This window comes from Labrus mixtus, chromosome 21 (genome assembly GCF_963584025.1).
Source record: "Labrus mixtus chromosome 21, fLabMix1.1, whole genome shotgun sequence".
Classification (NCBI taxonomy): domain Eukaryota; kingdom Metazoa; phylum Chordata; class Actinopteri; order Labriformes; family Labridae; genus Labrus; species Labrus mixtus.
In genome coordinates this window covers 9325491-9351644 of record NC_083632.1, presented here as the reverse complement: position 1 = coordinate 9351644, position 26154 = coordinate 9325491, and the positions used below count along the sequence as shown (strand labels likewise).

General features: G+C 42.8%; 1 protein-coding gene across 2 annotated transcripts; it reads left to right on the top strand.

Moving 5' to 3' along the window:
- The first annotated feature begins 571 nt into the window (after nucleotides 1-571).
- On the top strand, nucleotides 572-26109 carry kat6b (K(lysine) acetyltransferase 6B). 2 transcript variants are annotated; one of them, XM_061028808.1, is made up of 17 exons: nucleotides 572-805; nucleotides 2949-3812; nucleotides 9327-9435; nucleotides 11043-11158; nucleotides 11376-11457; nucleotides 11967-12096; nucleotides 13047-14008; nucleotides 15134-15255; nucleotides 16193-16305; nucleotides 16443-16584; nucleotides 16728-16889; nucleotides 17660-17753; nucleotides 19327-19558; nucleotides 19853-20012; nucleotides 20433-20714; nucleotides 21593-21887; nucleotides 22007-26109. In XM_061028808.1, the coding sequence occupies exons 2-17, from the start codon at nucleotides 3195-3197 to the stop codon at nucleotides 24838-24840; spliced, it is 6453 nt and encodes a 2150-aa protein (XP_060884791.1). In that variant the 5' UTR covers nucleotides 572-805; nucleotides 2949-3194; the 3' UTR covers nucleotides 24841-26109. The 2 variants fall into 2 exon arrangements, with proteins under 2 accessions (XP_060884791.1, XP_060884792.1); XM_061028809.1 differs by having other exon boundaries at nucleotides 577-805; nucleotides 13047-13102.
- Nucleotides 26110-26154: the final 45 nt, after the last annotated feature.

Genomic DNA, 26154 nt, shown 5'->3' with positions numbered 1-26154 from the left:
TGTGTTTATAATCTGATGGGAAGTTACCAATTATCTCTCTAATTACATCTGTATTACTGCATGAAAAATGAGCTTTCTGGCAGTTCTGATGCTGCTAAAGGAGTTGAGTGAAGGGAGAGAGAGCGCAAATCTACAGACTGAAAATTTAATGATCTACATTATTGCTAACAACTATTGCTCTTCCTTGGGCATGGTGAAGTTAATTAGCAGATTATGGTGTTAGTGTATAATATCCCCTTACTGCCCTGGGTAATATTGGGCAAAGTGAGGAAGAGCTCGTTTTAAAATAAGAGAGTGGATTTATGTGTTTATGTCAAAATCAATCACATTTGAGCGTATATCTAGTGCACATCAATGGAAGTTAAAATGCCCATAGGGAATTCATGCTAATAGGGGTGTTATGGCATTAAAGTGTTATGAGACTGTTCTACAAATACTCTGAAGTGTAAAAATGTTCCTCCTGGCTCATCACTGGACATGTTGATGGAGGGGGGGGGGGAAGTGAAATTGACAATATCATTGTAGGAGCGCACTAAAGGGGCGACGGTCCGCTCCACTACACTGAAGTAGGGATGTCTACAGTGGAAGAAGAAGAAGGGGGAGGGTACCACTTTGTCACAGGCTGCTATGTAGATTAACCTTTCAATTAGTTGTTATCAGGTCCTCTCCATGTCTCGGCGCAAGCTTTCCAGCCTTCGTTTTAGGAGATCAAATCCCACGAAATCGCTGCTTGGATATGTCGCTGCACATTTATCCTTCGACGATAATGAAGAGGAGTATCCAAGGGGGGGAAAAACTTGAAGAGGTAAACTACCAGCAAATATTTACGGTAGCCCGTGTGCCCTCGTTTTTTTTTTTTTAAAAGGCTTCTTTCATACTTGTAATATGTTCATCCTTGCATGAAACTTGCTGGTTAATTTGTTGTGCTTTTCTCGCCCACGGAGGCGACATATTTCATAGGTAAGGTCGGTTTGTGTAACATGCACGAAAACGGTGTGAAAAACCACCAAGGAGACTGTGTATCATTCCCTTAATAAAATATGGAAAACGAGAGCGGAGAAAAGGGAAAGCTAAAGAAACTAGCGATACATAATTGAGAAGCAGTGATGAAGGAGCTACTCTTCCTGGCCGCCGTGTTAACTTGTATTCCCCGCTGAACATGTCTTTTCTCTCCGGGGCTCACTGTTTTCCCCTCATTGGAGATATTTGATAGTTAATGGTGATAAAAGAGGTCATGCCATCATTGCACAGCGCGACACAGGACGTTTATGATTTCGCTGGCAGACATTGAGCGAGCATAAAACACACTTTTTTTTTTTTTTTTTAAATCTTTTGTGTATTTAACGTCACGTAGTTTAAATGTTAAATATCAGGAGAATTACGACTCCTCTCGGGGAAATAATGAAAAAGGGGAGGAAGATAAAGAGGGGCGAAAAGGCGATAGCTTAGACACATTTTTAGCCTGCAGGAGTCTTGAATTATATGCTTCTCAGAATTGATTAAAAAAAAAAAAAAAATGTAATGTGTTCCACTTTAAGCCAAAGCGGTAGAGCCTTTGCGGGTTTTTAATGCAAAGAAATGATAGATTTAACAAACAGCCAATTAAAGTCTAAAATGTTCCAAATCACTTTCAAGTGTAACCAACTGTTTCAAGGAGGAATCTGAGTAAAGGTGGCGCGGTGTTAAACGCTTTGAAAATGAGCTTAAATCTCATCTTGTTTTAATTGTTTTAAAGCCAGTTTGTACATGTTTTAGTGTGTTAATGTGTTAATTACACCCTGTCGCTGCGGTTAGTGGTGTTAGTTAAGATATTATGAGTGTTGGGGATACATGATATCAATTCATCACTGAAGGCACCTTAAGAGGCGGGTCAACTGAGTGAAGTGACAGATCATACAGCCAGTGCCGTGCCTCTTAGTGTGAGCTCATACATAAAGATTGACATGTGCTTTATCAAACCAGAAATCGGATCTTGTCTTTACAGCCAATATTGAAGTTGCTAGGGAGGGCACATTAGTGTAGGTAAGGTTTAATGAGACTCCATTGGATTGTAATCAGCGTCATGTCGGATTCATGTAAACTACAACATTGTAACAAAATGGCGACTGTTTAGGTGACATCAGTAATGCTGGCAACACTGTCATTTATGTGCTCAACTCAGCGGAACACAACTCTTGGGTTTGTTACGTAGTTATAACCGGATTCTTCTTTTCGAATAAACGGCTCGGTGGATACACGCGAACGTCCCCCTTTTAGACGTCAAACGGCAGCTGTCAGGAAGTAAAAAAAAAAAAAAAAGCGTCGATTATTACGTCTGTCATTAAACGCTCGCGCTGATCACTTTTGTCGTCGCGCAAACCGTCGAACTGTCAAAAGTCGCGTGCGGACAAGTAACGGTTAAACTTTACGTTGTGATCCTGTTTTCAGTCAGTTTGCGGGTGTTACATTCAGAACATGTCACGGTGACATTTTGGATATTACGTGCTGCAGAAATAAATGTTAACTTGTATGCGGGTTTTTTTTTTTTTTTTCCCCATGTCGTGAAGGTATCTGAAACCGAAAATATTAAATCCGTCGAGAAGCCTTACTTTTTTTTTTGTAAAACTCAGGAAGAGTTTCGACGTAGCCTACCAATCATTGTGTAGAAGTTATGACTTTTATTCCATTTTGAAATGGACATCTGGTTTAGTGTTGTGGATTATGGTGTCTGTCTGTGGATTAAGTCTCTCAAATTTCTTTTAGCAGCCATGACAGCTCCTGCATCTGTTTTTATCCATCTGTTTAAACACATTTTAAAAGTCCTGCATTCCTATGGCATATCATTTACATCCAATATGCTGTAACCTAGTTTATAGAATGTGAGAAAGAGGAAATAACAATGATTTACATGACAGATATTTATTTAATAGTGTATTTGACCAAATAATTTTCTCTCTTTTCCTTTACAGATTTAATCTGGGATTAAGAAAATAAAGTTCCAGGTCAGCTGGTGACTACCATTGTGGAATTTACTCGTGCCAATTTTTTTTTTTTTGAAGTTCAATGTGAGACACCAAGGATTCAGAAGAAATATGTGGATGCTGGCTGGAACATAATTTTTTTGACCTTATAAAGGATGTGGATGTACCCAGTGTTCTGCAGCGGAAAGGGGGAATCTGTATGGATCACGTTTTTGTGAATCTAATTGTTCAACCATGGTAAAACTTGCAAACCCTCTGTACACGGAGTGGATTCTTGAAGCAATACAGAAAATCAAAAGGCAAAAACAGAGGCCCTCAGAGGAGAGAATCTGTCATGCGGTGGCCACATCGCATGGACTGGACAAGAAGACCGTCCTTGAGCAGTTGGAATTAAGTGTTCATGATGGCTCTATTCTCAAGGTTACAAATAAGGGGAGCGCCTCCTATAAGGACCCAGGAAATCCTGGGAGAGTTGGATCAATCCCGCCTGCAAACGTATCTGTGCCATCAAAGGAATCTATATGGAATTCAAGCGATCTGCGACATATTGATTGGAATAAAATACTTAAGAGGGCCATAGAGGGCCTGGATGATACCCATGGCTCCTCGCTTAAGAACATCGAGAGGTATCTAAGGAACCAGGATGACCTCTCAAGCGTTGTTGATAACCCTGCTTTCCGGCAGAGGTTACGATTGGCTGCCAAGCGGTCGGTTAACAACGGCAGGTTGTTCAAAAATGGCCCGCGATATAAGCTCAGCCATGGCAGTATGGAGGGAAGGGGCGCCAGGTGTCCAAGTGCTTCCCCCTTGGTCCTGTCATCAGTGACCCTCCTCCCACATGAGCGAGACCAGGTACACACACCTTGGCCTCCGCATACACACTCATATCACTTTGAGAGTTTGACATATGCTGCTGTTATCCTAAAGGAACATCCCCATGACCGATACAGCAAAACTCCTGTGTTGATGTTCTTATTTTAAATTGTCTTTGACCTCCACCTTTTCATACAGCTCCCATATGTACAAAAGTTTTGTTTTACTGGAACACAGGATGCTTTTGGGACCTTAGCTTTGCCAAATTTCCATTATTTCATCACCAAATAGTTAGTTTGAAATTTTACGATTGTGGTCTTAATCCTTGGTACTCTGGTTTGGCAGGTTGGCAATAACGCCATCTAGAGAGTGTCCTTTTGGGGTTTGTGTTTCTGCTGGTCTCCATAATAAGAGAGCTTGGATAATCAGAAAGTCATGCTGACAGTGTGTGGTAGGCAGTCTGCTGTAGGCTTCCCACAGGTTATGTAACTCGAGCCTAATGACCTTAAGGGATGTGGCTGGCTGTCTTTCGAGTGGCAGAGCATTAGTGAACAGATTTGGGATATTTTGTTTGCTATTTAAAGGGGCATGAGCATAAACTAGTCTTTACGAATAGTGCTGAGAAAAGGCAGCTGAAGTATTCGTGGTACTACATGTGACCTTTGTGCTAACAGAGGAAATAAAGCCATATAAACAAACTTCCAGGTTGCATTGTTTCCACTGTGCAGGAGTGGTTTAGAGTTGGCAGAGGTTGTTTGTGCTTAGCTGAAACACATGCTGCAGATAAATGTCTGTAAAATGACAGCACTTTTATTCTTGTGATTTTAAAATCCTGTTAAAGACAGGGGAGTGTTTCATGCAAAATAGTTTCCATTGTGTGGCCCTAGAGAACAGTGTACAGTCATCTAGGTAGTTTGTTTGTGAAGGCTTTTTGCACGTCGTGTGTGTGTTGAGGGTTATCAAGATGAAGTGCGGTCTATTAGCTTATGCACAAGTCATGCAGCTGAAGTGGAGAGGAGCATCAGGCTATAGAGATGTCACCCTGCTCCCCACCAGTTTCACAGCGAATAATCAGGAAGCGACACCTTGATACTGCAGCCACAACTGTGACTGTGTCTGTGGTCAGGCCAAAAGTGAAACTGAGAACTGTTTAGAGACACAGTGTCCTGCGAGTGGTTCTCATAGCTGAGGAGGGCCTGCCTGCTGTTTTCCATTTGGAACATTTCACCCTATCGCTCGCGGTCTGATGACATCACCTAGCCCGGTCCAGGTTTACAGATCACTTCAAAGGATGAGACAGCTCTGCCTGCTCAAGTTGTTCAAGCACAAGTGTGTGTGTGTTGAGAATGAGAGATACTTTGAGGTAAAAAAAAAAAGAAAAAAAAAAGAAGAGAAAAAAGGAGCAGTCTTGGTTTAGAGTTTATTAGATTCTGAAGAGACTCTGGCAGGAACAAAGGCAAGGAATGAGAGTATTTTTTTTTTTCTCCTGCTGTGTTATGCAACCACTTGAGCTCTCTCTCTCTTTTTCTCTCTGGCTCACTCTACCAGCAGTTTTCTAATAGGACCCCACCCCCTCACTCAGGACAGCCTGCTCTTTTGAAGCAGCATAATTTCCTGTAATGTACTTAATTTAGAATCCCCAAGTAAATCATCAGCGTCTCTTCAGCTGTGTTTGTTTCTCTATTTTTCACATATTTTGTGCTCTGCAGATTGCAAATTGCTGTTGGTTTTAATCACCAGGCCTGAGAATATTCCTGATGGAAATTAATTCTCCAGTTCCAGGATTAGACTTCATAGCTCAGTCAATGGAGACTTACGTTATGAAGTGAATACTTATTAGAAAGAAAAAAAAACATGCCTATCAGCTCTGAGCCTTTCATCAGTAGTATGCACAGGCTGAATATTAGCTCTGATGTCTTATTAATCGCAACTCTTTACAATAATTTTCCTTCTTGAATCTGTATTACTCTCGCAGATATCTCATTCATGGCATTTCTTAAGGAATTTGTTTACTCATTGGTTAAAGATTCCTCCTCAGGCAACATAACAAAAATGACACATGCACTTTTTGCACATGAGCAAGAAGCCATCACTCTTAAGAAATTCAAACACAGAGGGCTGATCTTCTGAAGCCTTTGGATGCATCTTTAAGCAGTAATAAGGTGAACTTGCTTCAAAAGGATCAAGAAAATAAGCTAATATTTATCTCTGCTATGAGTGAATACACATTTAACATTGATGAGCTCTAAATGGACAGATTAAATGCACTCCAGTAATAAAACATTTGGCTAATATTTAGGGCTGCAACTAACAATTAAGTGTTTTAAAGGAGCAATATGTAACTGTAATCTAACAAGCAGAGTTTAAAATGGGTTCTGCAGTCCAAATCCAAAACATTGGACAGAGCTGTCTGCCCCTCCCTACCTGTAGTCAATGCACACGTGGGTTGCAATGTCGTGCACACGGAAGCTTCAGTGTTTAACCAGCTCTGCATCGGTCTTGAAACATTTCTGCGCTCTTACCTCTTTCTGTTTTTCAAAAGCATCTCCAATATTTATCCTAGTTTTACCACGTTTCTGGTCATGGAGCTTTCTTAGAAAAATTTGGAGGCTTTTAAGGTCGGGTAGAATCCGTTACTGAACCAGTTCGCTTGCCTGCTTCCATCGCTGCAACACCTGTTGGTTTACCTTTTGCCTGGCAAATTGAGTGGCTTCCAAAACAGCTGTGTGGGGGTGCCTTAAAACCACCTCCCTTTTCTGGTCAAAACAAACACATACCATTTCAGACTGGAACCTAGACTCAGAAGGAGGACATACTGGCTGCTGCATTGTTGTCAAAGTAGCCAGCACTTAAAAATAGCTTACCTTAATGTCTGATGATATAGTAAGGTCATTTTAGGATTTAACTCAGTACATCATGGGCGGCTGTGGCTCAGTTGGTAGAGTTGTTGCCTCTCAACCGGAAGGTCAAGGGTTCAATCCCCAGCTGGGCAACATGTCTGATGTGTCCTTGGGCCAGACACCTAACCCTGAATTGCTCCCTCTGCTTCGGTGGCGGTGTATGAATGGGATTAGTTACTTCTGATGGATGATACTACATAGCGACCACTACCATCAGTGTGTGAATGGGTGGGAATGGGTTGGTGTGACATGTAGTGTAAAAGTGCGTTGAGTAGTCGGAAGACTAGAAAAGCGCTATATAAGCTGAAGTCCATTTACCATCTCTTACACATTGCTCCTTAAAGTAGTTTGTTTGATTTATGTAATGTCTAGAAAAACTGCACATCATGAGATCTCACAGATGAACATTGTCAGTTTGTTCTGTTTATTAAATACAAGCCTGATGGAGGATTCTTTAGACTCATATCTGCGCTGATTTGAAAGGGGAAAAAATACACATTACTGATTCTGGGAAGCCAGGATTAAGTATGCCAAAATGATCAATAGTATTGAAAAGTACCAAAGTCTTAAAACTTCGAAAGCTCTTTGGTCATAACTTTAACCAAAAGCTGCTGCAAGTGAAAGAGCCAGCACTGTCTGAATTGCACAAATACATAAGAAACTTTTCTGTACTGAAATGTAGCCAATGTGCAATTAGACAGTGTGCAGAAGTTTTCATGCAATTTTTTTACAAGTAATTCATGCAAGAAAATACAGAAAGTTGGGTGCCTAGGACTTCTATTTTTGTTGCTCTATTTTAACTTTAGCTCGTGTCAACCTTTAGATAGGATTCATAATATACATCTTCCTTTGGAATTGTACATGCATGACCATCAATTTGACTATGCAAAGGTACTCAAGAAGATGCTTTCCAAAACAAAATGTTTTATGAATATTAACACACGGATGCATTTCTGAAAATAGATACCGATATGGATGTACCCTCAATGAGCCTTTATCTGCCAGATGATAGCAGCCAAACGATGGTCAGTCTCCGTTTTATTGGATCAACCCATAAACTAGAAGAATGCTTCTAAAATTAAAAAAATGAAGAACAAATTTGAGAAGCTGAAGCCAGAAAAAGTTTGTCATTTTAGCTAGAAATATGACCAACATAAAACTGTTCACACATTTCTTTTTGGCCATTGCTGACCAGTACTTGTTTTAGAACCTAGATGCATATGGATTACTTACAACTAGGTCCGTTTGGTTGTAGTTGCAACTTCAGTATAAGCAAATGTATTTAATTTCTTCTAAGATCACTAATTACCTCTGAGCAGCATTCTTACATCCTACAAGTGCAGCCTCATTGCACAGTAGCATTTCATTGTTTTTATGTCTATACTCACAGCTGTGTGAGCTGCAGACTGCTTCTAATGCCAGAGCCTGCTCACAAATATTGACCTGGCAGGTTGGAAAATAGAGTAATCATTGACGCGGCAGTAAACTGCTTCCCATCACCATAACAACTAATTGATACAACAGTCAGGAACGATGACCAAATCCCCGCTGAATCGTTTCTCCCCCGGTCGGATTCGTTTTAATGACAGATTCTCGTGGCTTTGTGTTTGTTGACGGATGGAAAAAACAACAACTTGTCCCTTCATTCTACTTAAGGTCAGGACTGATAGAGATATGGCAGTTGCAAATATTGTTGAGGTCCGGATGCTGACGTGCGTCATAGAAACCAGGAACTAATTATGGGCATCCCTAGAGTGCCCTTCAAAGCTCCAGTCAATCGACGAGGCCTTAGTGTGTAAACTGATGATGAGGTTGGTTATTTATGGTCACACCCTGTGAGTGTTATTTTCCGTTAAGAACTTCCTCTCGAGCAGTGAAGGAGGCAGTGGTTTGTTTGATGCTCCTCTAGAGGCTCTATGATCTCATATTTTAAGGGGACGCCTTATGAAAGCTGTGTTGCGTCCATGTTGAGTTCATGCCGCGCTGCGATTGGTTCATTTTGACAGGCTGTGTTTATGAAGAGATGACACTAACTGTTCCTCTGTGAAGTCAGCGCCTCTTCATTCTCAGCGATCAATGGGAAAATCCTCTTAAACCTTGAGCTCATATTTTACTTCTTGTGAACTTCCCCGTAAGCCCTTAAATGAGTGTTTGTTCTGAGACTTGCAACATTTACACTGGATCATGGCAGTAACAATGAGAGCATGTTTTATTATGGAGGTAATTTGATTACATGCTGGTTAATCCTTTCAGACTGGAGTGCAAGCTTTAAGAATTGGATTAAGCCCTTAAACTATGATTACTAAGATCACTTACCCATGCAGATGTAATGGATAAAGGAGGTGGATCTCAAACACAGCATATCTCTGAGGAAGAGATGCATTTATTATTGATATCTAGTCTTTTTTTTTTTTTTCATTCTCCGAGCCCATGCTTCAAGTTCATATTTTTGTGGCTGTTTCATTTACCCACACACTGGTTTTTTATCTTCTTGCCGTGACCGACAATATGTCTACAGTGATCTCAAAAATCCTCACAAGATAAAAAAAAAAAAAATCAGAAAACAAACAGGCTTTCATACACACACACACACACAGCCTGTGCCTGTTTCTGTGTTTTTAAACAGTTTTTCTCTGTTTGTGTTCCCACCCAGCTCCGGGTCGACCCCATCCCAATATGCAGTTTCTGTCTTGGAACGAAAGAGTCAAATCGGGACAAGCGGCCAGAAGAGCTGCTGTCCTGTGCAGACTGTGGGAGCAGTGGTAAGTCGCCTTGTGTGAACGCTTCAGATTTTCAATGTTCTCACAAGCCACAACATGCTGCAGACCTGACAAAACTCAGTGTGCTTGGTTGTGTTTCAACAAGGACTCATAAGCAACATAATATGAATGTATATGAGCAGTGAAGGTACAGATAGTGTCAATCAATATAACAGTATATAGGAGAATATTTATGTGATATATGTCACATAAAAGCCCATATAAAATAATAGACACAGACATATAGCATATATGAAAGCTTATACATAGCATATATAAAAAACATAAACTGAAGATGTCAATGGAATACTATGAAAAGAATAATCTTAATGAAACTTGGTGTTAACTTGAGTGTGTAACCGGTTGGGGGGTGTGTGACTAGGGACACATACTCTGTCAAGAAATCTATGAAATGAAAAAGTGCCTGAAATCCGTTAAAAATCATGTTCTGAATCACATTTAAACCCTCAAATACAATATTTTCATAGGAGGGCAGATGGTCTAGCAGTTAGGTCGCTTAGTCCTCCAAACAGGTGGCCCGAGTTCAAGTCCCAACCCGTGTATCCTTTCCCGCAAGTCATTCCCTATCATCATATAATATTTTCACCAAGCAATCCTGCTCATTGATTTGGAAAATTACTTGCAAAAACTTAAAGCTACTTTGGCGTAAAGGGGGAAAACAAAACTCTGTGATTGTTGACACATTTCCATCACCTCATACAGTACAGTATCCTCTCCTGTCACCCAGCCCTGTTAGCAGCAGATCTCACCATCGGTTAAACAGATGTCACATTCTTGCTCCACATTTTTCACTTCCCTTCAAGGGATTTAATGGTAGAACAATGTTCAAATGGAGTGGCTGGAGGGGTCTAAATTGCTTTGCAACCCTCAGCGAGCTGAAGCAGGGCAGATGCTCCATAAGTGGCTGTTAGAAACTAAAATCACCCGAGTCATTTTCTCTCAATTCATATTCTTCTTATAGAGCAAATCAGCCACAGCGGATCAAAGATCAACCCTTTTCCACGCTGCAGATTGGTGGCATTTCCTTTACTGGTCTTTTGTTCCAGACAAAACTGCTAACTCCCCATAAAATTACCTCTACCAAGGAGTCATTTATGTTTGACCAATTATTTTAAATGCCGTAAGGAATTGTTCTCCTGGTGACATTTTTATGGCTCAAATTTGACTAAGTAGCGTCGAGGTGGTTTTCATTAACCGCTTCTAGTGTACACAAATTGTGCTCTCACTGTAAAACAGCTGTTTTACAACCATGAGAGGGAGCCGGGTGAGGGAGAAGGCAGGCTTTTACATGACTTTCATGGATCAGCCTCCATTAGAATGAGTGCTGCTACTGTTTCTGCCTCATTAAGATCAAATTATCTGTAATTAGCTGCTCAGATGTTTGATCATACTGTTTTTAGACACAACTTGTGGCGGTGGGGGAAAAGGGTTGTGGACACACACAGGGTTGGCATTTTATTATGCTTTAATATGTGAATATTTAACCTCACTGTGCGAATGAATAGAAAGCCCTGTCTTTAGTTTTGTGTTACTGTTAATGCTTGTTACAAATGTCTTGTGCTAATGTGCATTTTAAATTACTTCTTAAGGGCATCCATCATGTCTGAAGTTCTCCCCAGAATTAACCTCAAATGTGAAGAGATTACGATGGCAGTGTATTGAATGCAAAACCTGCAGCTCCTGTCGAATACAGGGGAAAAATGCCGTAAGTATAATGTTGCACACAGAACTTTCTCAGTGTTGTTGGCTTGAGATAGATCTCTTTTTGTGCATCCCTGAGGATTTGTTGGTTTTCCCTCACATTTATAGCCTCTCTGGTGCACGATTGGGTTCATTTTTTCCAAAGATTTTAAATGACGGGGGGAGTGTTACATGTATGCAGCAGCAACATTCCTTACACATGCCTGCTGTTTACCTTTCAGGATGAGATGCTATTCTGCGATTCATGTGATCGGGGCTTTCACATGGAATGCTGCGACCCGCCGCTTTCAAGAATGCCAAAAGGTGAGGTGTTTACACTGTCTGGCTTTTCTGTTTCCCTCTCTGCTGTCATTTCAAAGCCTTTTCTTTACACACGGCTGTTTGGGGCTGTCACTCAGCACACAGAGAGGCAGCGGTGGCTTATTAGGAGCTTTGCATGCATATCAAATTATTCCAACATCCCCAGGGAGATGTGCTATCTCTGGATTACAGTACTGACCCTACAGCGAGGCTTGTAATGATGGTGCATGTACTGTAGTAGGACATTTGGCACGCAACTCAGCAACTCATACAAGTCACATAGCTTTGCTCAACAAGCCGACATGAAGTCTATTTCACTGGACGGAGAATTGACCCAATGTTTTTCTTATGGATTTTCACTTTGTGCTGAGTAATTGATTGTCATTGTGAGCTGGTGGGATGCACGCCAGCCCTCTGTATTAAAGGAAATGTTTCGAATGAATGTACTGTATGTCCTCTGAATTGATGAACCCACCTAAACGGTCCCCTCTCTGTGTTTGGATGCTCTCCAGGAACCTGGGTCTGCCAAGTCTGCAGGCCGAAGGAGAATGGGAAGAAACTGCTGCACAAGAAAGCCGATCAGATCAAACGTCGATATGCAAAGCCAGTCGGAAGGCCAAGAAATAAGCTCAAACAAAGAATGTAAGCGTGCAATAATCTGGACATAAGCTTTCATTTTATTAACTGTAATAATATGCTATTCATGGTGCTCCAAATCAGTTGCTGATGTCTTAAAACATGGTCAGATTGCTGAAAAGGAGCCGAATTGGATTAGCTTAGCATTAGTACCGTCATTGCAATCATTAAGTTTTGGGGTTTAAAAGACCCTTTGTTTTTGTGTGTGATCTTATCTTTAACTTTAGTGAGCCTAATGTGATTACGCAAAGACATTTATTAGTAGACATTAGAATGTGTAAGCAGAAGTTACATTTTGTAGCATTGAGCGAGTTTCATCACTTTTTATATTGTTGATAGGTGAACTTACAACACTACATGATCTTTTAGAGAGATTGGTCAAATACTTTGTGTCTTTGTAATCTGCAAAGTTACACATGTCAAAAAATGCAATGTAGTGAAGTAGAAGCTCAATTTTCATCGTTATCGTAATATTAGCATTTACAACAGACACATCTCAAAAGTTCCAATTTATTACAGTAAATGAAAGTAAAATAAACGTAAACAAGCAATTAATCCTCACTCCGTATGTGTACATTTTACCCATTGGACGGAAGTCTGAGGATATAATTTCACACCATGTTGATGTAAGCTAGCTGTCCACTACCCTCAGATTAATTAGTGTTAAAAAGAAACGCCTTTGGGATTCATTATGGATTCAAGAGGGACATGTTGCAAACACAGGTATTATGTAAAACTCTGAGAAAAAGCAATTCAACATGCAAAACTGAGAGTGATAGCTTATATGCATTCTTTAATTTTAGGTTTTTTTTATTGCACTTTATATCATAAATGCAAAATGTAGCAATATTATCTCACATCACATATTTTTCTCATATCATGCAGGCCTACTAGAAGTACCTTAAAACTAGTCTGTATGTGAGACCCAGTCAACCTTGTTTTTGTTGTCTCAACAGGTCTGTAACCAGTGGTGACGGCTCCATGGTAGCACTTGGAGGAAGAGGGTCACCTGGTAGGGGTCAAAAGATTACCGTCTGTTCTACACCTTCATCTGGTCATGCTGCATCTGTGAAGGACGCCAGAGACAGATTGGCTGTTGCAGACCCCTGTTGTGCGGTCGACGCCACCCAATTCACCACCTCCACCCCCACCACCACTCCCCCCCTCACGCCCACCTCCACCCCAGCTACACTCACCGTTAACAAGAAAACCAAAGGGCTTATCGATGGGCTTTCCAAATTCTTTACCCCTTCCCCCGTTGGCCGTCGCTCGCGCGCTGTAGCGGTAGAGTCACCTGCCAATCAGTGTAGCTCTATAGACGAGGGTCCACCCGAGCTGTCCCAGCCTCCAGAGTCATTTGCCTTTGCTGCTGACCCCACTCAAAAGATAACCCCCTCGTCCTCTGCACTTCCTCCCGCCCCTACGTTGCCAGGCCTTAGCCCCCCCTCGCAGGTATCCAGCAGCTCCACCTCTGCTAACTCCCCTCAGAGCTCCTCCAGCCAGTCTAGTGTTCCCTCCCTGAGCAGTCTCTGCAATAGCAGCCAACTTAAAGGACTATTTGACGGACTCTCTCACATTTTTACTACTCAGGGACAGTCGCGGAAAAAGAGGCTACATTGCTATGCCCCGCCTAAGCGCATGCACCATAAGCAAGACTCCCCTCATGCGTCCAAATCTGGGCCCCAGCGCTTTGGGAAGAACGAGTTTCATAGAAATAGGTTACACTCCACGTCTGCTGGGCTGGGCCGACCCAGAGGACATCCGTTTAAGATGGTCAGTCATTTCAAACGTAACCCCTTCCTTAAAAAGCACAGGACACTAGGCAGGCTGAGGTATAAAGTAAGCCCTCAGAAGGGAGCCCCCTCACCAGGAAAGGGAGACTTGACAGATGGAAGAATTAAGCCTGAGAATAATCATGGTAAGCAAGGCTCGAAACTCCAGCCAAGACCTGCGTCTCCACACCTTTAAGCTTCTTCTTTATTTATTTTTAAAGCTTGACACTCGCAGTTATATATTTTTTTCCAGACTAGAGCTAATCTTTTCTTTGAAAGACACCCTCAGCATCCTAACAGACTACTAATCTTCTGCCTAATTTGAATTCTTTTAGTTTCTTAACAAAGTTTCGTTGCGTATATTTTTTGACTTGGCTGCGGAGTTCACGTGGCTTCCATCCTCTCGCCCGTTGGCTTTTTGTCATAGTGCATGGCCCACTAACTCCCTCATGTTGCTCCTTTGCTCTGTCCTTGACCCCTCTGCAGTAGTGCACACGTTGTGATCGCTTACCTAGTAAAGGCTGTAGTCGCATCAGTGCTCTTCTTCCTCATCCCACCCTCACCCTTGAAATCTCTGTCTCCACTCAACCTCACTTCCAGCAGTCATTAGACACATACAAGCTTGTGATTCAGCCACCCAAGTTGACTCAAAGCTGACATGATGATTATAGAAAAGAAGTAAGCCTCACATTTCACTGTCTCCAGGCATGGACTCACTGCCTAAAGAAATAACACGGAGCCAAAATGAACGGATATACATTTCAAGCTCTTTTAAACAATACACTGCACAAACACTTATTAACCCAACAGCACATTTCCATAAATATGTTAATGACACATCACATCCATTTGTAATGGCTCTTTGTTTTGGTGGTTAAGTCATAGTGTTGATGTCTTTCATAAAATGACTGCCTGCTTTCCAACATTAGTTGCTTTTCATGTCGAAACTCGCTCCCTTCACTGCATCCGCTTTCTTCATTCATGGGAAACTGTCTTGGTGAATGACTAAGCACATGAAAGCAGTTACGCAATTAGAGTGATTTAGTTTCACTTCATTACATTAGGGATTTTCATATAAACATGCAAAGATGATACATTATGGAATTCCTCAGAGACACGGCCTCAAACAGGCACAGCAGCAGCAGCACTCACAGCATAAGCACATTTGCATAGAATGCATTTATGAGATTATTTTGCCACGGCTGCTTCAAACGGGCCGTTGTCGATGTGCTATCTGATGTGCTGATGTTGTTTCGTTGTGCCCGTAACAGGCCACAACGGGGAGCTGCAAGTAAAGCAGGAGGCTCGAGTGGAATTTGCCGCCATGTCCCGAGAGCACGTCACAGAGGAGGACATCGAGACGTTCACACATGTCCAGGAACTCGCCGCACAGGTGCCTAGAAATCAATTTAAGGCCTAACCTGACACTTTACACTTACTGTTTAAACCTAATATGTTATTGCATTTTAGTGATATATTCAATGTAAACAAAATGGTTGTCATTGGCAACACAGGAAAAGGGTTTTTTCAGTGACACATCCAAGGGGTTACTTTTTGTTAAGTCAATTTATTCCAGTTTTTGGCAATTTAGTAGGACTGAAAAACTATTTTATTCCACAGAAATGTGCAGTCTTTTGTTTTTGGGGTTTACCTGAAGTCATTTCTGTCTGATAGCTTCCTCGCTAGCAGCTAGCAGTGTATTTAAGAGATATGCATGCTTCTTCATCGCAGTTATAATATAACTGAAAAAGTACCACAAATATTTTTATTAACTTTTAACTACTAGTATGGCGAAGTATGAAGCCCAGGAAATGTTAGATTGGAAAACATCTTTTAACCACAGCAGCTCGCACATAGAGTTCAATTCCTTAAGAACTTTTTCACTTAGATTACAATGTTTGACCGTGACTTACTGTCGTCTTTGTCTCATTTTATTTTCCTGCCTGTTTCTGACTAGCATGGAGGTTTTGAGAGTGCCAAGGACTACAGTTATACTTATTGAAAAAGCATTATTTCGATTCAGGATACATACGCTCAAGTGTAATACTAAATAACACTTTTTATTTCCTTTTTTTATCTCGTATTTTTTAACTGTGTTGAAAGTTAATGCATCTGGAGTTTACCCAGTATCAGGGACTATAGATTTATTTGTAATTACTTTTGGTGAAATATGTTGATCAGATTTGATATATCTGTTGTTTCAGCGTGTGAACTGTAAATCTTTATTTAAGATTTCAGCCATTACATGATTGAATGGAGAGGGTAAAGTGTAAGATAGATTCGTCGGGGTCACCACATTTATTCATGTGCTTTCAATAATCTTTTCACAGAGAACTGGATCTTTGATGAATACAGACTCCATGCGATGCCCTGCCTTCATTGAATTTGGGAAGTACGAGATTCAGACCTGGTACTCGTCGCCTTACCCACCTGAATATTCAAGGTAATGCTTCTTTTTAAATAACCAATGATGCTCTTTGTAACTGGACTAACATTTTATTTCAATATTCTTTTGAAAACCAATCTCGCGCTGAAGTAAAAACCGCAGCTCGCTCTCTCTCTCTCTTTTGTCTTGGTCAGATTACAAAAGCTTTATCTGTGCGAGTTCTGTCTGAAGTACATGAGAAGCAAAAACATTCTCCAGAGACACACAAAGAAGTGTGGCTGGTTCCATCCGCCAGCCAATGAAATCTACAGAAAGGACGACCTTTCCGTATTTGAGGTCAGCTTCTCTTTACAGCAATAAAGCAATAACTGTATGCTGCATGAGATTCCACTGAATGGGTTCTGGGAAGAGGAGGGAGAGAACAAAAATGTGGGAGCTGTTTGAACACTGTCCTCTTGCTCTTTTTCTTCTGTGTTTAGGTTGATGGAAATGTCAGCAAACTATTCTGCCAAAACCTCTGCCTGTTAGCCAAGCTTTTCCTGGATCACAAGACCTTGTATTATGATGTGGAGCCTTTCCTCTTCTACATACTTACAAAGAACGATGAGAAGGGCTGTCATCTTGTGGGCTATTTCTCCAAGGTAAGAATTACAGGGCGATTAAATGGGAAATGAAAGAATACCACACGTCATTTTTCAATGATACTGATAGCCAACCCATGTTTGCGACTTCAGTTTAACTGATTCTCAGCGGTGCCTAAGTGAGCACAAGATGAAATCGATTAGTCAAGCGAAAATGGCGCACACAAAGAAATGCTTTTAAAGTGTGAAGATTTTCTGTTGTACATCAATTATATGTAGGTTTTCACCCTTTTGAATTAAACTCAGGACATTTTTGGATACGCTTTAAGCCTCTGCAAACTGTGACACCTTTTCAACAACTGAGTGACATTTGATTAAAATTTTGGTACAATAATAAAAAAGTTGTTGAAGCATTCATTACCAGAACAAAAATATGCTAACTATTTGTTGTCATAAAATCCCCAAACTTCTAGAAGAGAACCAGTCAAATAGCTACGCTTGGGTTTGGACAGCTATGAAGCAATAACTACAAAATGTATATTATATATTTGGTTTTTTTTTAAACTGTGATACACATGGTTCCCTACCAATCTGACCTTTTAATGTGAGAAGCTTAATAGAACAATCAAAAACTGACTGAAAGATGATTTTGGTGCACTGGAGCCATAACCCCAGAACAGAGTGATAGTTCATAGTGAAAACTCATCACACTGTCTGTGAGGTGTGCATGTGTATACGTGCACGTCTCCAGACAAGGACAATGGCAGGTGCAGTAAATTGCCAGCTTCAGCAGAGCTCTGACATACTTGATCTGTTTCTCCTTCCCTCAGGAAAAGCTTTGCCAGCAGAAGTACAATGTCTCCTGCATAATGATCATGCCTCAGTACCAAAGGCAAGGATTTGGAAGGTTCCTTATTGATTTCAGTAAGTTCTTTAATGCTTTTTCAGACCACTGAACTAAGGTTTTTATTCTTTCTCATCGGTTTTTACACACACTTTCAGATTAGAGGGGATGAATTTGTCGCTTGTGGCAAGGTGCTGTTATTTGGTTCAAACTTTGAAGTAGCCTAATCAAGAGCATTCTTGTACAGTGCTTCTGCAATCACAAAAGATTAGGAGTTAGAAAACATTACATTACATACTGCATAAATTATCTGACAGGCAATACAATTTAACCTAATCATCCCTTAAGTGCTTTTTTGTATAGAAAATAACCCTGTTTCTCTCCTTGACTAGCATGAAGGTGTAGATGCTGCTTTTATGTTTAGTCCAGTAAATGCAGCACATATAATATTTAAAGCCTTGTGGTCCACATATGAAAACAGTTGCTGCCTTGAGTGGATTTCTGTGTTTAGGCAGCCCAGTTTTCTTTCTGTCGTTATAGGCGTTTTATTGTTTTCAGTAGATGTCTCTTTGCCGAGTTTGTGTGTGATGAAGAGAAAGGGGGGGGAGAAAGAAGCTGGTGCAGGGTGGGCGGGCGGTAATGGAGCATTTGATTTCCTGTTCACTTTGGGAGCCATTGAGACTCATAGATGCAAGAGGATCTGTGATATTGAGAGTGTGCTGATAACAAAGACAGGGATTAAGGGAGATTGAACACAGCTGAGTCCTGAGCTCTTTGAAGGCTTTATTGGAAAATGTAGCTTTGGAGCTGGAAGTTGTTTAGATTAAGATTTTCTGTTATATTGGATTGTATTAGAGGAACAGTTTGTCTCAGGTAGCTGTGAGAGCAGAGCCTCAGTGGGTGAAAAATGGTTCTTTCATATCATAATTCAAGGGAAGTAGAGTGGCTCTTTTGTATCAGCTTATTAATGGTAATATGTCTTTTTAAATGACACTGAATGAAATATGACAAGCTTTTTTTTTTTTTTTTAAATGAAAATATTTAAATATTCACCGCTAAGTGTTTTTTTTTTCATCACAGCCACTTCTTCTTAGCTTTAGTAATGAATATTGTCGTGATTACTGGAATATTATGTGTTAACTGTTTGGTGATTAGATTTGCTTGTTTGGTTCTCGGTAGTGGGTGCACATTAAAAGCCATTAATTAATTTCATGCGGCTCATAATGGATGACCCTTGACAGGACCGCTATAAAACTAATTACTCAGATACATATTAGTATTGGGCTTTTTTTTTTTCTTGTTCGTTATCTCCCCTAAGTGCAGTCTCTTGTGAGCAATGACATCCAGCTGCTTCTCTGTTTCGCTCTGTCGCTTTGTTTCCTCTTTATTCCCCTCTTCCAGCCTCCTTTGTTGCCCTTGCCAGCATGTATCACAGTTTCTGACAGAGGTTGAAGGAGAGAAAAACTGATTGCCTCGCCTCTCTTTATACTATTTGAAGGTGAAATCCCAACCAGGGTTCGGTGTCACATCCTTACATGAATATGTAATCCATGAGGGAGGGGGTGTAGGGACTTAAATGCATCTGAAATAACCCAGCAGCCGCCTCCAGCTTGACTAAAGCATTTTGTTTTTGTTTGAATCTTGTCTTTTTAGGTTACCTTCTCACCAGGCAAGAAGGACAAGCCGGCTCCCCGGAGAAGCCGCTGTCAGATCTGGGTCGCTTATCCTACCTGGCATATTGGAAAAGTGTCATACTGGAGTACCTTTATAAGCACCCGGATAAACACATCAGTGTTAAAGGAATAAGCAGGGCCACTGGGATGTGTCCGCACGACATCGCCGCTACTCTCCAGCAGCTCGGCATGATTGACAGACAGGATGGCAGGTCAGTTTCCCAGTCGCAGTCTCCTTCAGCCCGTGCTGCCGCTTCTGCATGCTGTCTGACTTATCCAGGCCAGCGGGTATTTTTAACAGCATATCCATTAATGCCGCTGAATATTGACAGAAGTAAGTCAGGTTAAGCACCCCCAAGGACATGGAGCACCTGCTGTCTCAATGAGCTCGTCTTTGTGCTCATATTTAACCACACACCACCTTCTGTCTCCCTTCTGTCTGTCTACCCTGGCCTGTGCAATCTTTACTGGACATGAACTCATGGGCTTTTCTCTCTGTGTCCTAGGATTGTGTTGATCAGAAGAGAGCGATTGATTCAGAGGCACATGGAGAGCCTGAGGGCTAACCCACGGCAGAACGAGGTAGACCCCGACGCCCTGAGCTGGACGCCTTCCACCACTCACAATGCCGTCCTGTCTGAGGAGGAGAGGGAGGCAGAGATGGATGTAGGTTGAATCCGGAGACGCTAGTTGTTTGTTTACACTTGCCGACAATGCTATTATGGGATGTTTGTTTGATTAGCTGGAGAGTTCAAATAGAGGCCATTACCGGGGAAAGCATTCTCCCTGTCAGCAGGCACTTAATGTTGTGCAAAATTGCTCTAAATCAGTTCACTACATAATTGATAGTGCTGAATATTCCATGAAATGCAATCCTTCCACGGTTGCTTAACGGAAATGTTTCCTCCATGACGGGCATACATCCAATCAGGACGCTGCTCTTATTATCAGGAGAAACCTGCAGTGATTCATTTGTCATGATGTTAATTCCAATCCCTTGTTTTCCCATTAGCCTCATTGCTCAGATGTTGGAGCCGTGCGTGCGCCGCTCCCAGAGATAATGCGTCTTGTCTGTTTAATTACCAGGCTGAGCGGCTGAAGGAGCAGGCCAGTTGCTGGGAGAAGGAGGAGAGAGAGGGCTACATGATGACTCATGGTAGCAGGCAGCCTCTCACTAAAGTCCACTGTAAGGTCCCCTTCAGGACCTACGAACGCCGCCCGGCACTTTCCTGGACCAGACGCATCCAACAGAAGCAGGAAGTGAGCGATGATGACGCCGATGACGATGACGAGGAAGACTCTGACGCCTCCGATGGCTCACCACCCATCCTTACAAAAGCCCATGCAATGCTTGCAGCCAAAAGAAAGGTGACTCTTTCTGTTTGTTGACATGAATCACATTTTTTTTTTTTGCATTCCCTCAAGTCAGCTGTTCTCCCTTGTGAGTTAATCTTATTTATTATGTGGAATTTGGTTAAATAACAAAGTGGAATTGAATGTATATTATTAGATATTTTCCTTCATTAGGGACCATGTTGTGTACTGTGGTGAGATGGAAAGGTTCGATAAATATTCATGAATTCAGTGAAGGGTTCACTGGCTTCCTCCTGTCATCTGGAGCCTCCCTGTGTGCCTGCAGCTGTAGATAATAGATTGTGTTTTCACTGCTGGTGTCGAGCCTGTGCAGCCTAAACCTTGTACTATTGTCAATGGTCATGGTTAATTTACTGCCCTCCTCTGTGCCTTCAACATCTGTTCTGTCTATATGGCACTGCCCCCTTGTGCCTGAGATAATATTACAGCAGGTTTCATGATGTCAGGGAGACCTTTTTCAACAAAAACAGTATGGAAACCTGAAAAAGAACGACACTGGCTGTTGGGAATTTATTTAGTGCATTAGTTACAGAATTGATTTCACATTCCGCTTGTGAAGGATTTCGGAGAGGAGAGCGGTTGAGTGGAAGGCAGCCGGTGGGAGACAACTGGAGTATGTAAAATATAGACTGTGGTTTCTGCTTTCTCTGCCTGTCTCATTTGTGGTTTTCCACAGCAGGCTGCATTGCTTAACCATTTAGTCTCGCAGTGTGGTTTTAACATTTTACATTTAGCGCAAAAGGCCTGAATGAATTTCTGCAGAATACTTCAGCAAAGGTCATCCAACTAGTATCCTAGTTTTCAGACTTCTACAAAAGGTGCTCCACTCTACTGGAGGTTTTCATTTGGTTGTTCTTTTATTTGTATTTCAGAGAACCATTGTGCTCAAGAAGAGAGGGCGTAAGAGAAAGAGAATAAACAGCAGTGTTACAACAGAAACCATCTCCGAGACAACAGAGGTGCTGAACGAGCCGTTCGATAACTCAGAGGATGAGCGCCCTATGCCCCTGCTGGAACGCACCTGCAGAGTGGGCGAGATGGAGGATGAAGAGGAGGAGGAGGAGGAACAGGAGGACAAGACACCGATTACACCAATGAAACGCCGTAGAGGCCGCCCGAGGCTGGAGAAAAATGCACAGAAAGACAATCTTGAACACTGGAAGAAAGGTATTTGCAACTTCATTGTAATAAATGAATCTATCAAACGATAGTGTTTGATGAATGTTTTTATTTGTTTCCAGCTAACATTACAAAAAATGTTGTTCTGTTTTTGTGTTTATCTCTAGGAGCTGACCTTCTCTCGAAGAGACCCAACAGACCACGTCCAGTGAAAAGGAAGAAAGGCTGGCCAAAGGGAGTCAAACGTGGCCCTCCTAAATGGAGATTAAAGAATGAACGAAAGATGGGCTTCAAGCTCAACCTCTACACACCCCCTGAGACCCCGATGGAGGCTGAGCAGCACCACATTCAGACTGAAGAAGCAAAAGAGGAACCTGACCAGGATATTGTCAGTGCAGATGAGGGCAGCAGGGCGGGCAGAAGGTCGGCTACACCGGATATGTCACTAGACAGGCTCCCCTCTGAGCCTTCTAGTCCTGCTGACAATGGTTCCCAGAAGTCAACTTCACCGGAAGCGTCTCCAGTGGCTTCTCCAGTATGCTCGCCTGCATCTCCTGCTGCTGTGTCGCCCACCATGTGTGAGGAGAGAGGAGAATCCCCAGATCCACGTGAGGATGACCAACAAGAGAGCGAACATGGGCAGGACTCTCCAGCCAAAGATGTGGAGCACATAAGAGAGGGTGCTGAATCACTGGAGAATGATAACGAGGAAGATGAGGAGGAGGACGAGCAGAGAACACAAATAGAAGATCAGGACGCAGATGACGAAGATGATAGTCATAGCAAGACTGCAGCACCTGAGAGCGGCAAAGCAGACTTGGAAGAGAGTTTGAAAGAAACACCGGAATGCTCTCAACCTTTTTTAGAATCAAAAGAAGACAACGACTCTGAGTTGAGTCAGCAGGTTTCTACTGTGCCGAGTAGTAAAGAGGAACCAGCCACTGCTGAAGACAGCATCCAGGAAGCAGTGACAGAAACCACAGTAGCAACACCACAACCTGAGGCAGTAGCAGTGGCTTCAGTAGCAGCTGTAGATTCTGATAACCCTGCAGACTCTGAGTCAGAGGAAGAGAGCACGCCCAGTCCTCACCCAGATCCCCCACCTCCTCTGCCCACTGACAGGCCGGCCCTCAGTCCCGTACTGAGGGAGAATCCCCCGATCTGCGCAGAGATTGACTCAGAGACTGCTCAAGCTGTCCAGTCCCTGACGCAGGAGACAGAGCGGGAAAATGTGTTCCAAGATTGTGTGGAGAGCCAGGAGCCATGCAGGAGTCTGCAGACCTACACCCATGTGGTCCAAAGCCCCCAGCTCACCGCTCTGGATGACTGCCCCCAGTCAGACCACAGCAGTCCCCTTTCCTCTGCACAGTCCCACCCCAGCCAGTCAGTACGCTCTGTCAACAGCCCGGCTGTCTCCATCCTGGAAAGTGGCTACACTCAGATCAGCCCTGACCATAGCGCCATTTCAGTACCCTCGCTCCACAATATGGAGACCAGCCCCATGATGGACGTGCCATCAGTGTCGGATCACTCGCAGCAGGTGGTGGACAGCGGCTTCAGCGATTTAGGGAGTATCGAGAGCACCACCGAGAACTACGAGAACCCCAGCAGCTACGACTCCACCTTGGGGGGCAGCATCTGTGGGGCAGGCCCCACCCAGAACAGCTGCTCCTATGGCAGCATCCCCCCCAGCGGCCTGGCCCAGAGCAGCTGTGCTGTGAGCCAGCAAATGGCCGCCGTCAACCCCGGCAGCTGCGGGATGATTCAGCCAAACAGCCTGAGCTCGCCGCCACACTGCAACGTCAAGTCGCCGCAGGGCTGCGTGGTGGTGGAGAGGCCCCCAAGCAACAGCCAGCACAGTCAACACAGCCAGCGCAGCCAACACTCTCAACACAGTCAGCATAGCTCCCACAGCAGGCATGGCCCTCACAATCAGCACAGCCAACACAATCAGCACGGTCCACACAATCAGCTAAGCCAGCACAGTCAACACAATCCTCACAACCAGCATAGTCATCACCACAATCACCACCTGCAGCACAATCAGCTCAGCCAGCACAATCAGCACGCTCAGCACGGCCTTCACAATCAACACAGTCAGCATAGCCAGCAGCAGCCCATGGCGCAATGTGCCATACCCACCAACTTCACCACCACCATGCAGCTGGCAGACATCCCAGAATCTGGCAACCCGAACTTTGCCCTCTACGAGAGGATCAACCACCAGGGGGAGTATGGCAGCGGGCACTACTCGCAGTCATCCGGCCTCAGTCTGGCTAAACTGCAGCAGTTCACCAACACGTTCATCGACCACCCTCACTCGCTGCCTTTCAACCACTCGGCCTCACACCCCATCACATCTTATGCAAACACGCCCTCACTGTCATCGCAGCACTCCAGTCTGGTCTCTCTGTCCCAGACTTCACATCGAGTCCCCAACCCACAGGTGCAGGCCACCATGACCCCGCCCCCCAGTCTCAGCTCCCCGTCGCCTATGATGCTCCAGCGTAACATGGGCATCCCTCCATCGCAGAGGATTCAGCCCCAAATGGCCTCCAAGAGTCACATCTCAGCACGCTCCAAGTCTGCCCCGCTGTCGCACCACCAGCAGCAGATGTACTCCCGACCGCCGCAGACTGTGTCCATGCAGGCGCCATCCAGGACACTGGCCACCATGCCGCGCATGAACATGAGCATGAACATCATGCCGGCACCAGCCTACAACGTCAACTCCATGAACATGCCCTCCCTTAACGCCATGAACGGCTACAGCATGAGCCAGCCCATGATGAACAGTGGCTACCATGGCAACCATGCCTACATGAACCAGTCAACCCAGTACTCTATGCAGATGGGCATGATGGGAACACAGCCATACCCCCAGCAGTCCATGCAGGCTCCACCACATGGCAACATGGTGTACACTCCAGCTGGTCACCATGGTTACATGAACACAGGCATGTCCAAGCAGTCCCTGAAAGGGCCTTTCATCAGGCGGTAACTCTCCGCAGGACTGAGCTGTTTTTTTCTCGTGTGCATTTTGCTGTTTAAAGATGCACTGATCTGGCCTTTTTTTTGTTTGGGTGTCTTCTTATTATTGTTTATTACTTAAAAACCAGCAGCAGCACTTGGAAAGAATGCAAAAATTTTCATCAATGAGTAAACTTTGAAGCTATTGTTAAAAAGTATTTTTGTTTCTCCAAATGGGAAGCCTTACATCAATATGATGAAAATCTATTTAATTAGTGTTAGTGTCTCTGATGTGTCTTTAGAGCAGGCGGGTTCAGAGCTCAGAGGTAGAGATTTCATCAGTCGTGTAGCAGCCTCAAATGAAGCCATTTAATGTGCCTGCTACAAGAGGAGTTAGAGGCAGTTTGAACCTGTTCAGTGTACCTGTCTAACAGTGCTGACAATTAGTTTGTACTATACTCATGCCTTTGTATATTTAAATTATTGTACTTATTTTGTAAAGTGACAACTAGCATGCTTCAGTCTCTGTTAGTGACAGTGCATTGAGTAGTACTGTACAAGTGTTGTGCTTAATAGCAAGCCATTTTAAAGATATCTGGCCTTTATTAGGTTTCCCTCGAAAGGGAGCAAGATGAAACTATATTTTGTTAATTCTAATAATGTAAAAAAATGTAAACTTAGTCCTGTTTTCTGTTCGATTTGAGAGGTTTTATTGCTATGTATGTATAATTCTGAAGTCTTTTGTAACAGATCTCCTTGAGGCAGCTTTCTGTTGAATAAAGCAGACTGATCTCTGTCGAAATAACAAAGCATATCTCAGTGTTTGTACCCTGAATTCTAAAACATTTCAAAATGTCCAGAAGTGTGGCAGAATTTAAAAGAACCTAATGATTATATTGACGAATAACAATAAAGAAAATATAAATTTAGTCCAAAGTTGATATTTTACATAATGCCTTTAAAGCTACGTTTTCATTCCATCTGTAGATTTGTTTTCTATCTTTATAAAATGTTGGATTTATATTTTACTGAAATGTAGAAGAATAGAGCCTGTGAATAGACCAAACTAAGCTAATGGATTGCATGTAAAACGCAACTTGTACTTGTGTTTTTGTTTATATTGCTCTTTTGTAGCCTTTGTACCTGTACAGAGTTGCTGGTAAGAACAGGGGGGAAATACCTGGCTATGTGCACAAAAATCAGACAGAATGACATTCTTGTATTTATGACTTTTCTCCTTTTGTCAGTTACTTAAAAATGCTGTACATTTTAGCATAAGAATAAATTATGATTGACCATGTTCATGATTGTTCTCCTTTAATTTTAAATACTTACTAGCCTGAGG

Excerpts from the sequence above, each read along its gene's own strand:
- kat6b (XM_061028808.1), top strand. The coding sequence starts at position 3,195 with ATGGTAAAACTTGCAAACCCTCTGTACACGGAGTGGATTCTTGAAGCA. Across the intron at positions 11,159-11,375 it reads GAATACAGGGGAAAAATGCC|GATGAGATGCTATTCTGCGA; the intron begins GTAAGTATAATG and ends TTTACCTTTCAG. Across the intron at positions 14,009-15,133 it reads TAAGCCTGAGAATAATCATG|GCCACAACGGGGAGCTGCAA; the intron begins GTAAGCAAGGCT and ends TGCCCGTAACAG.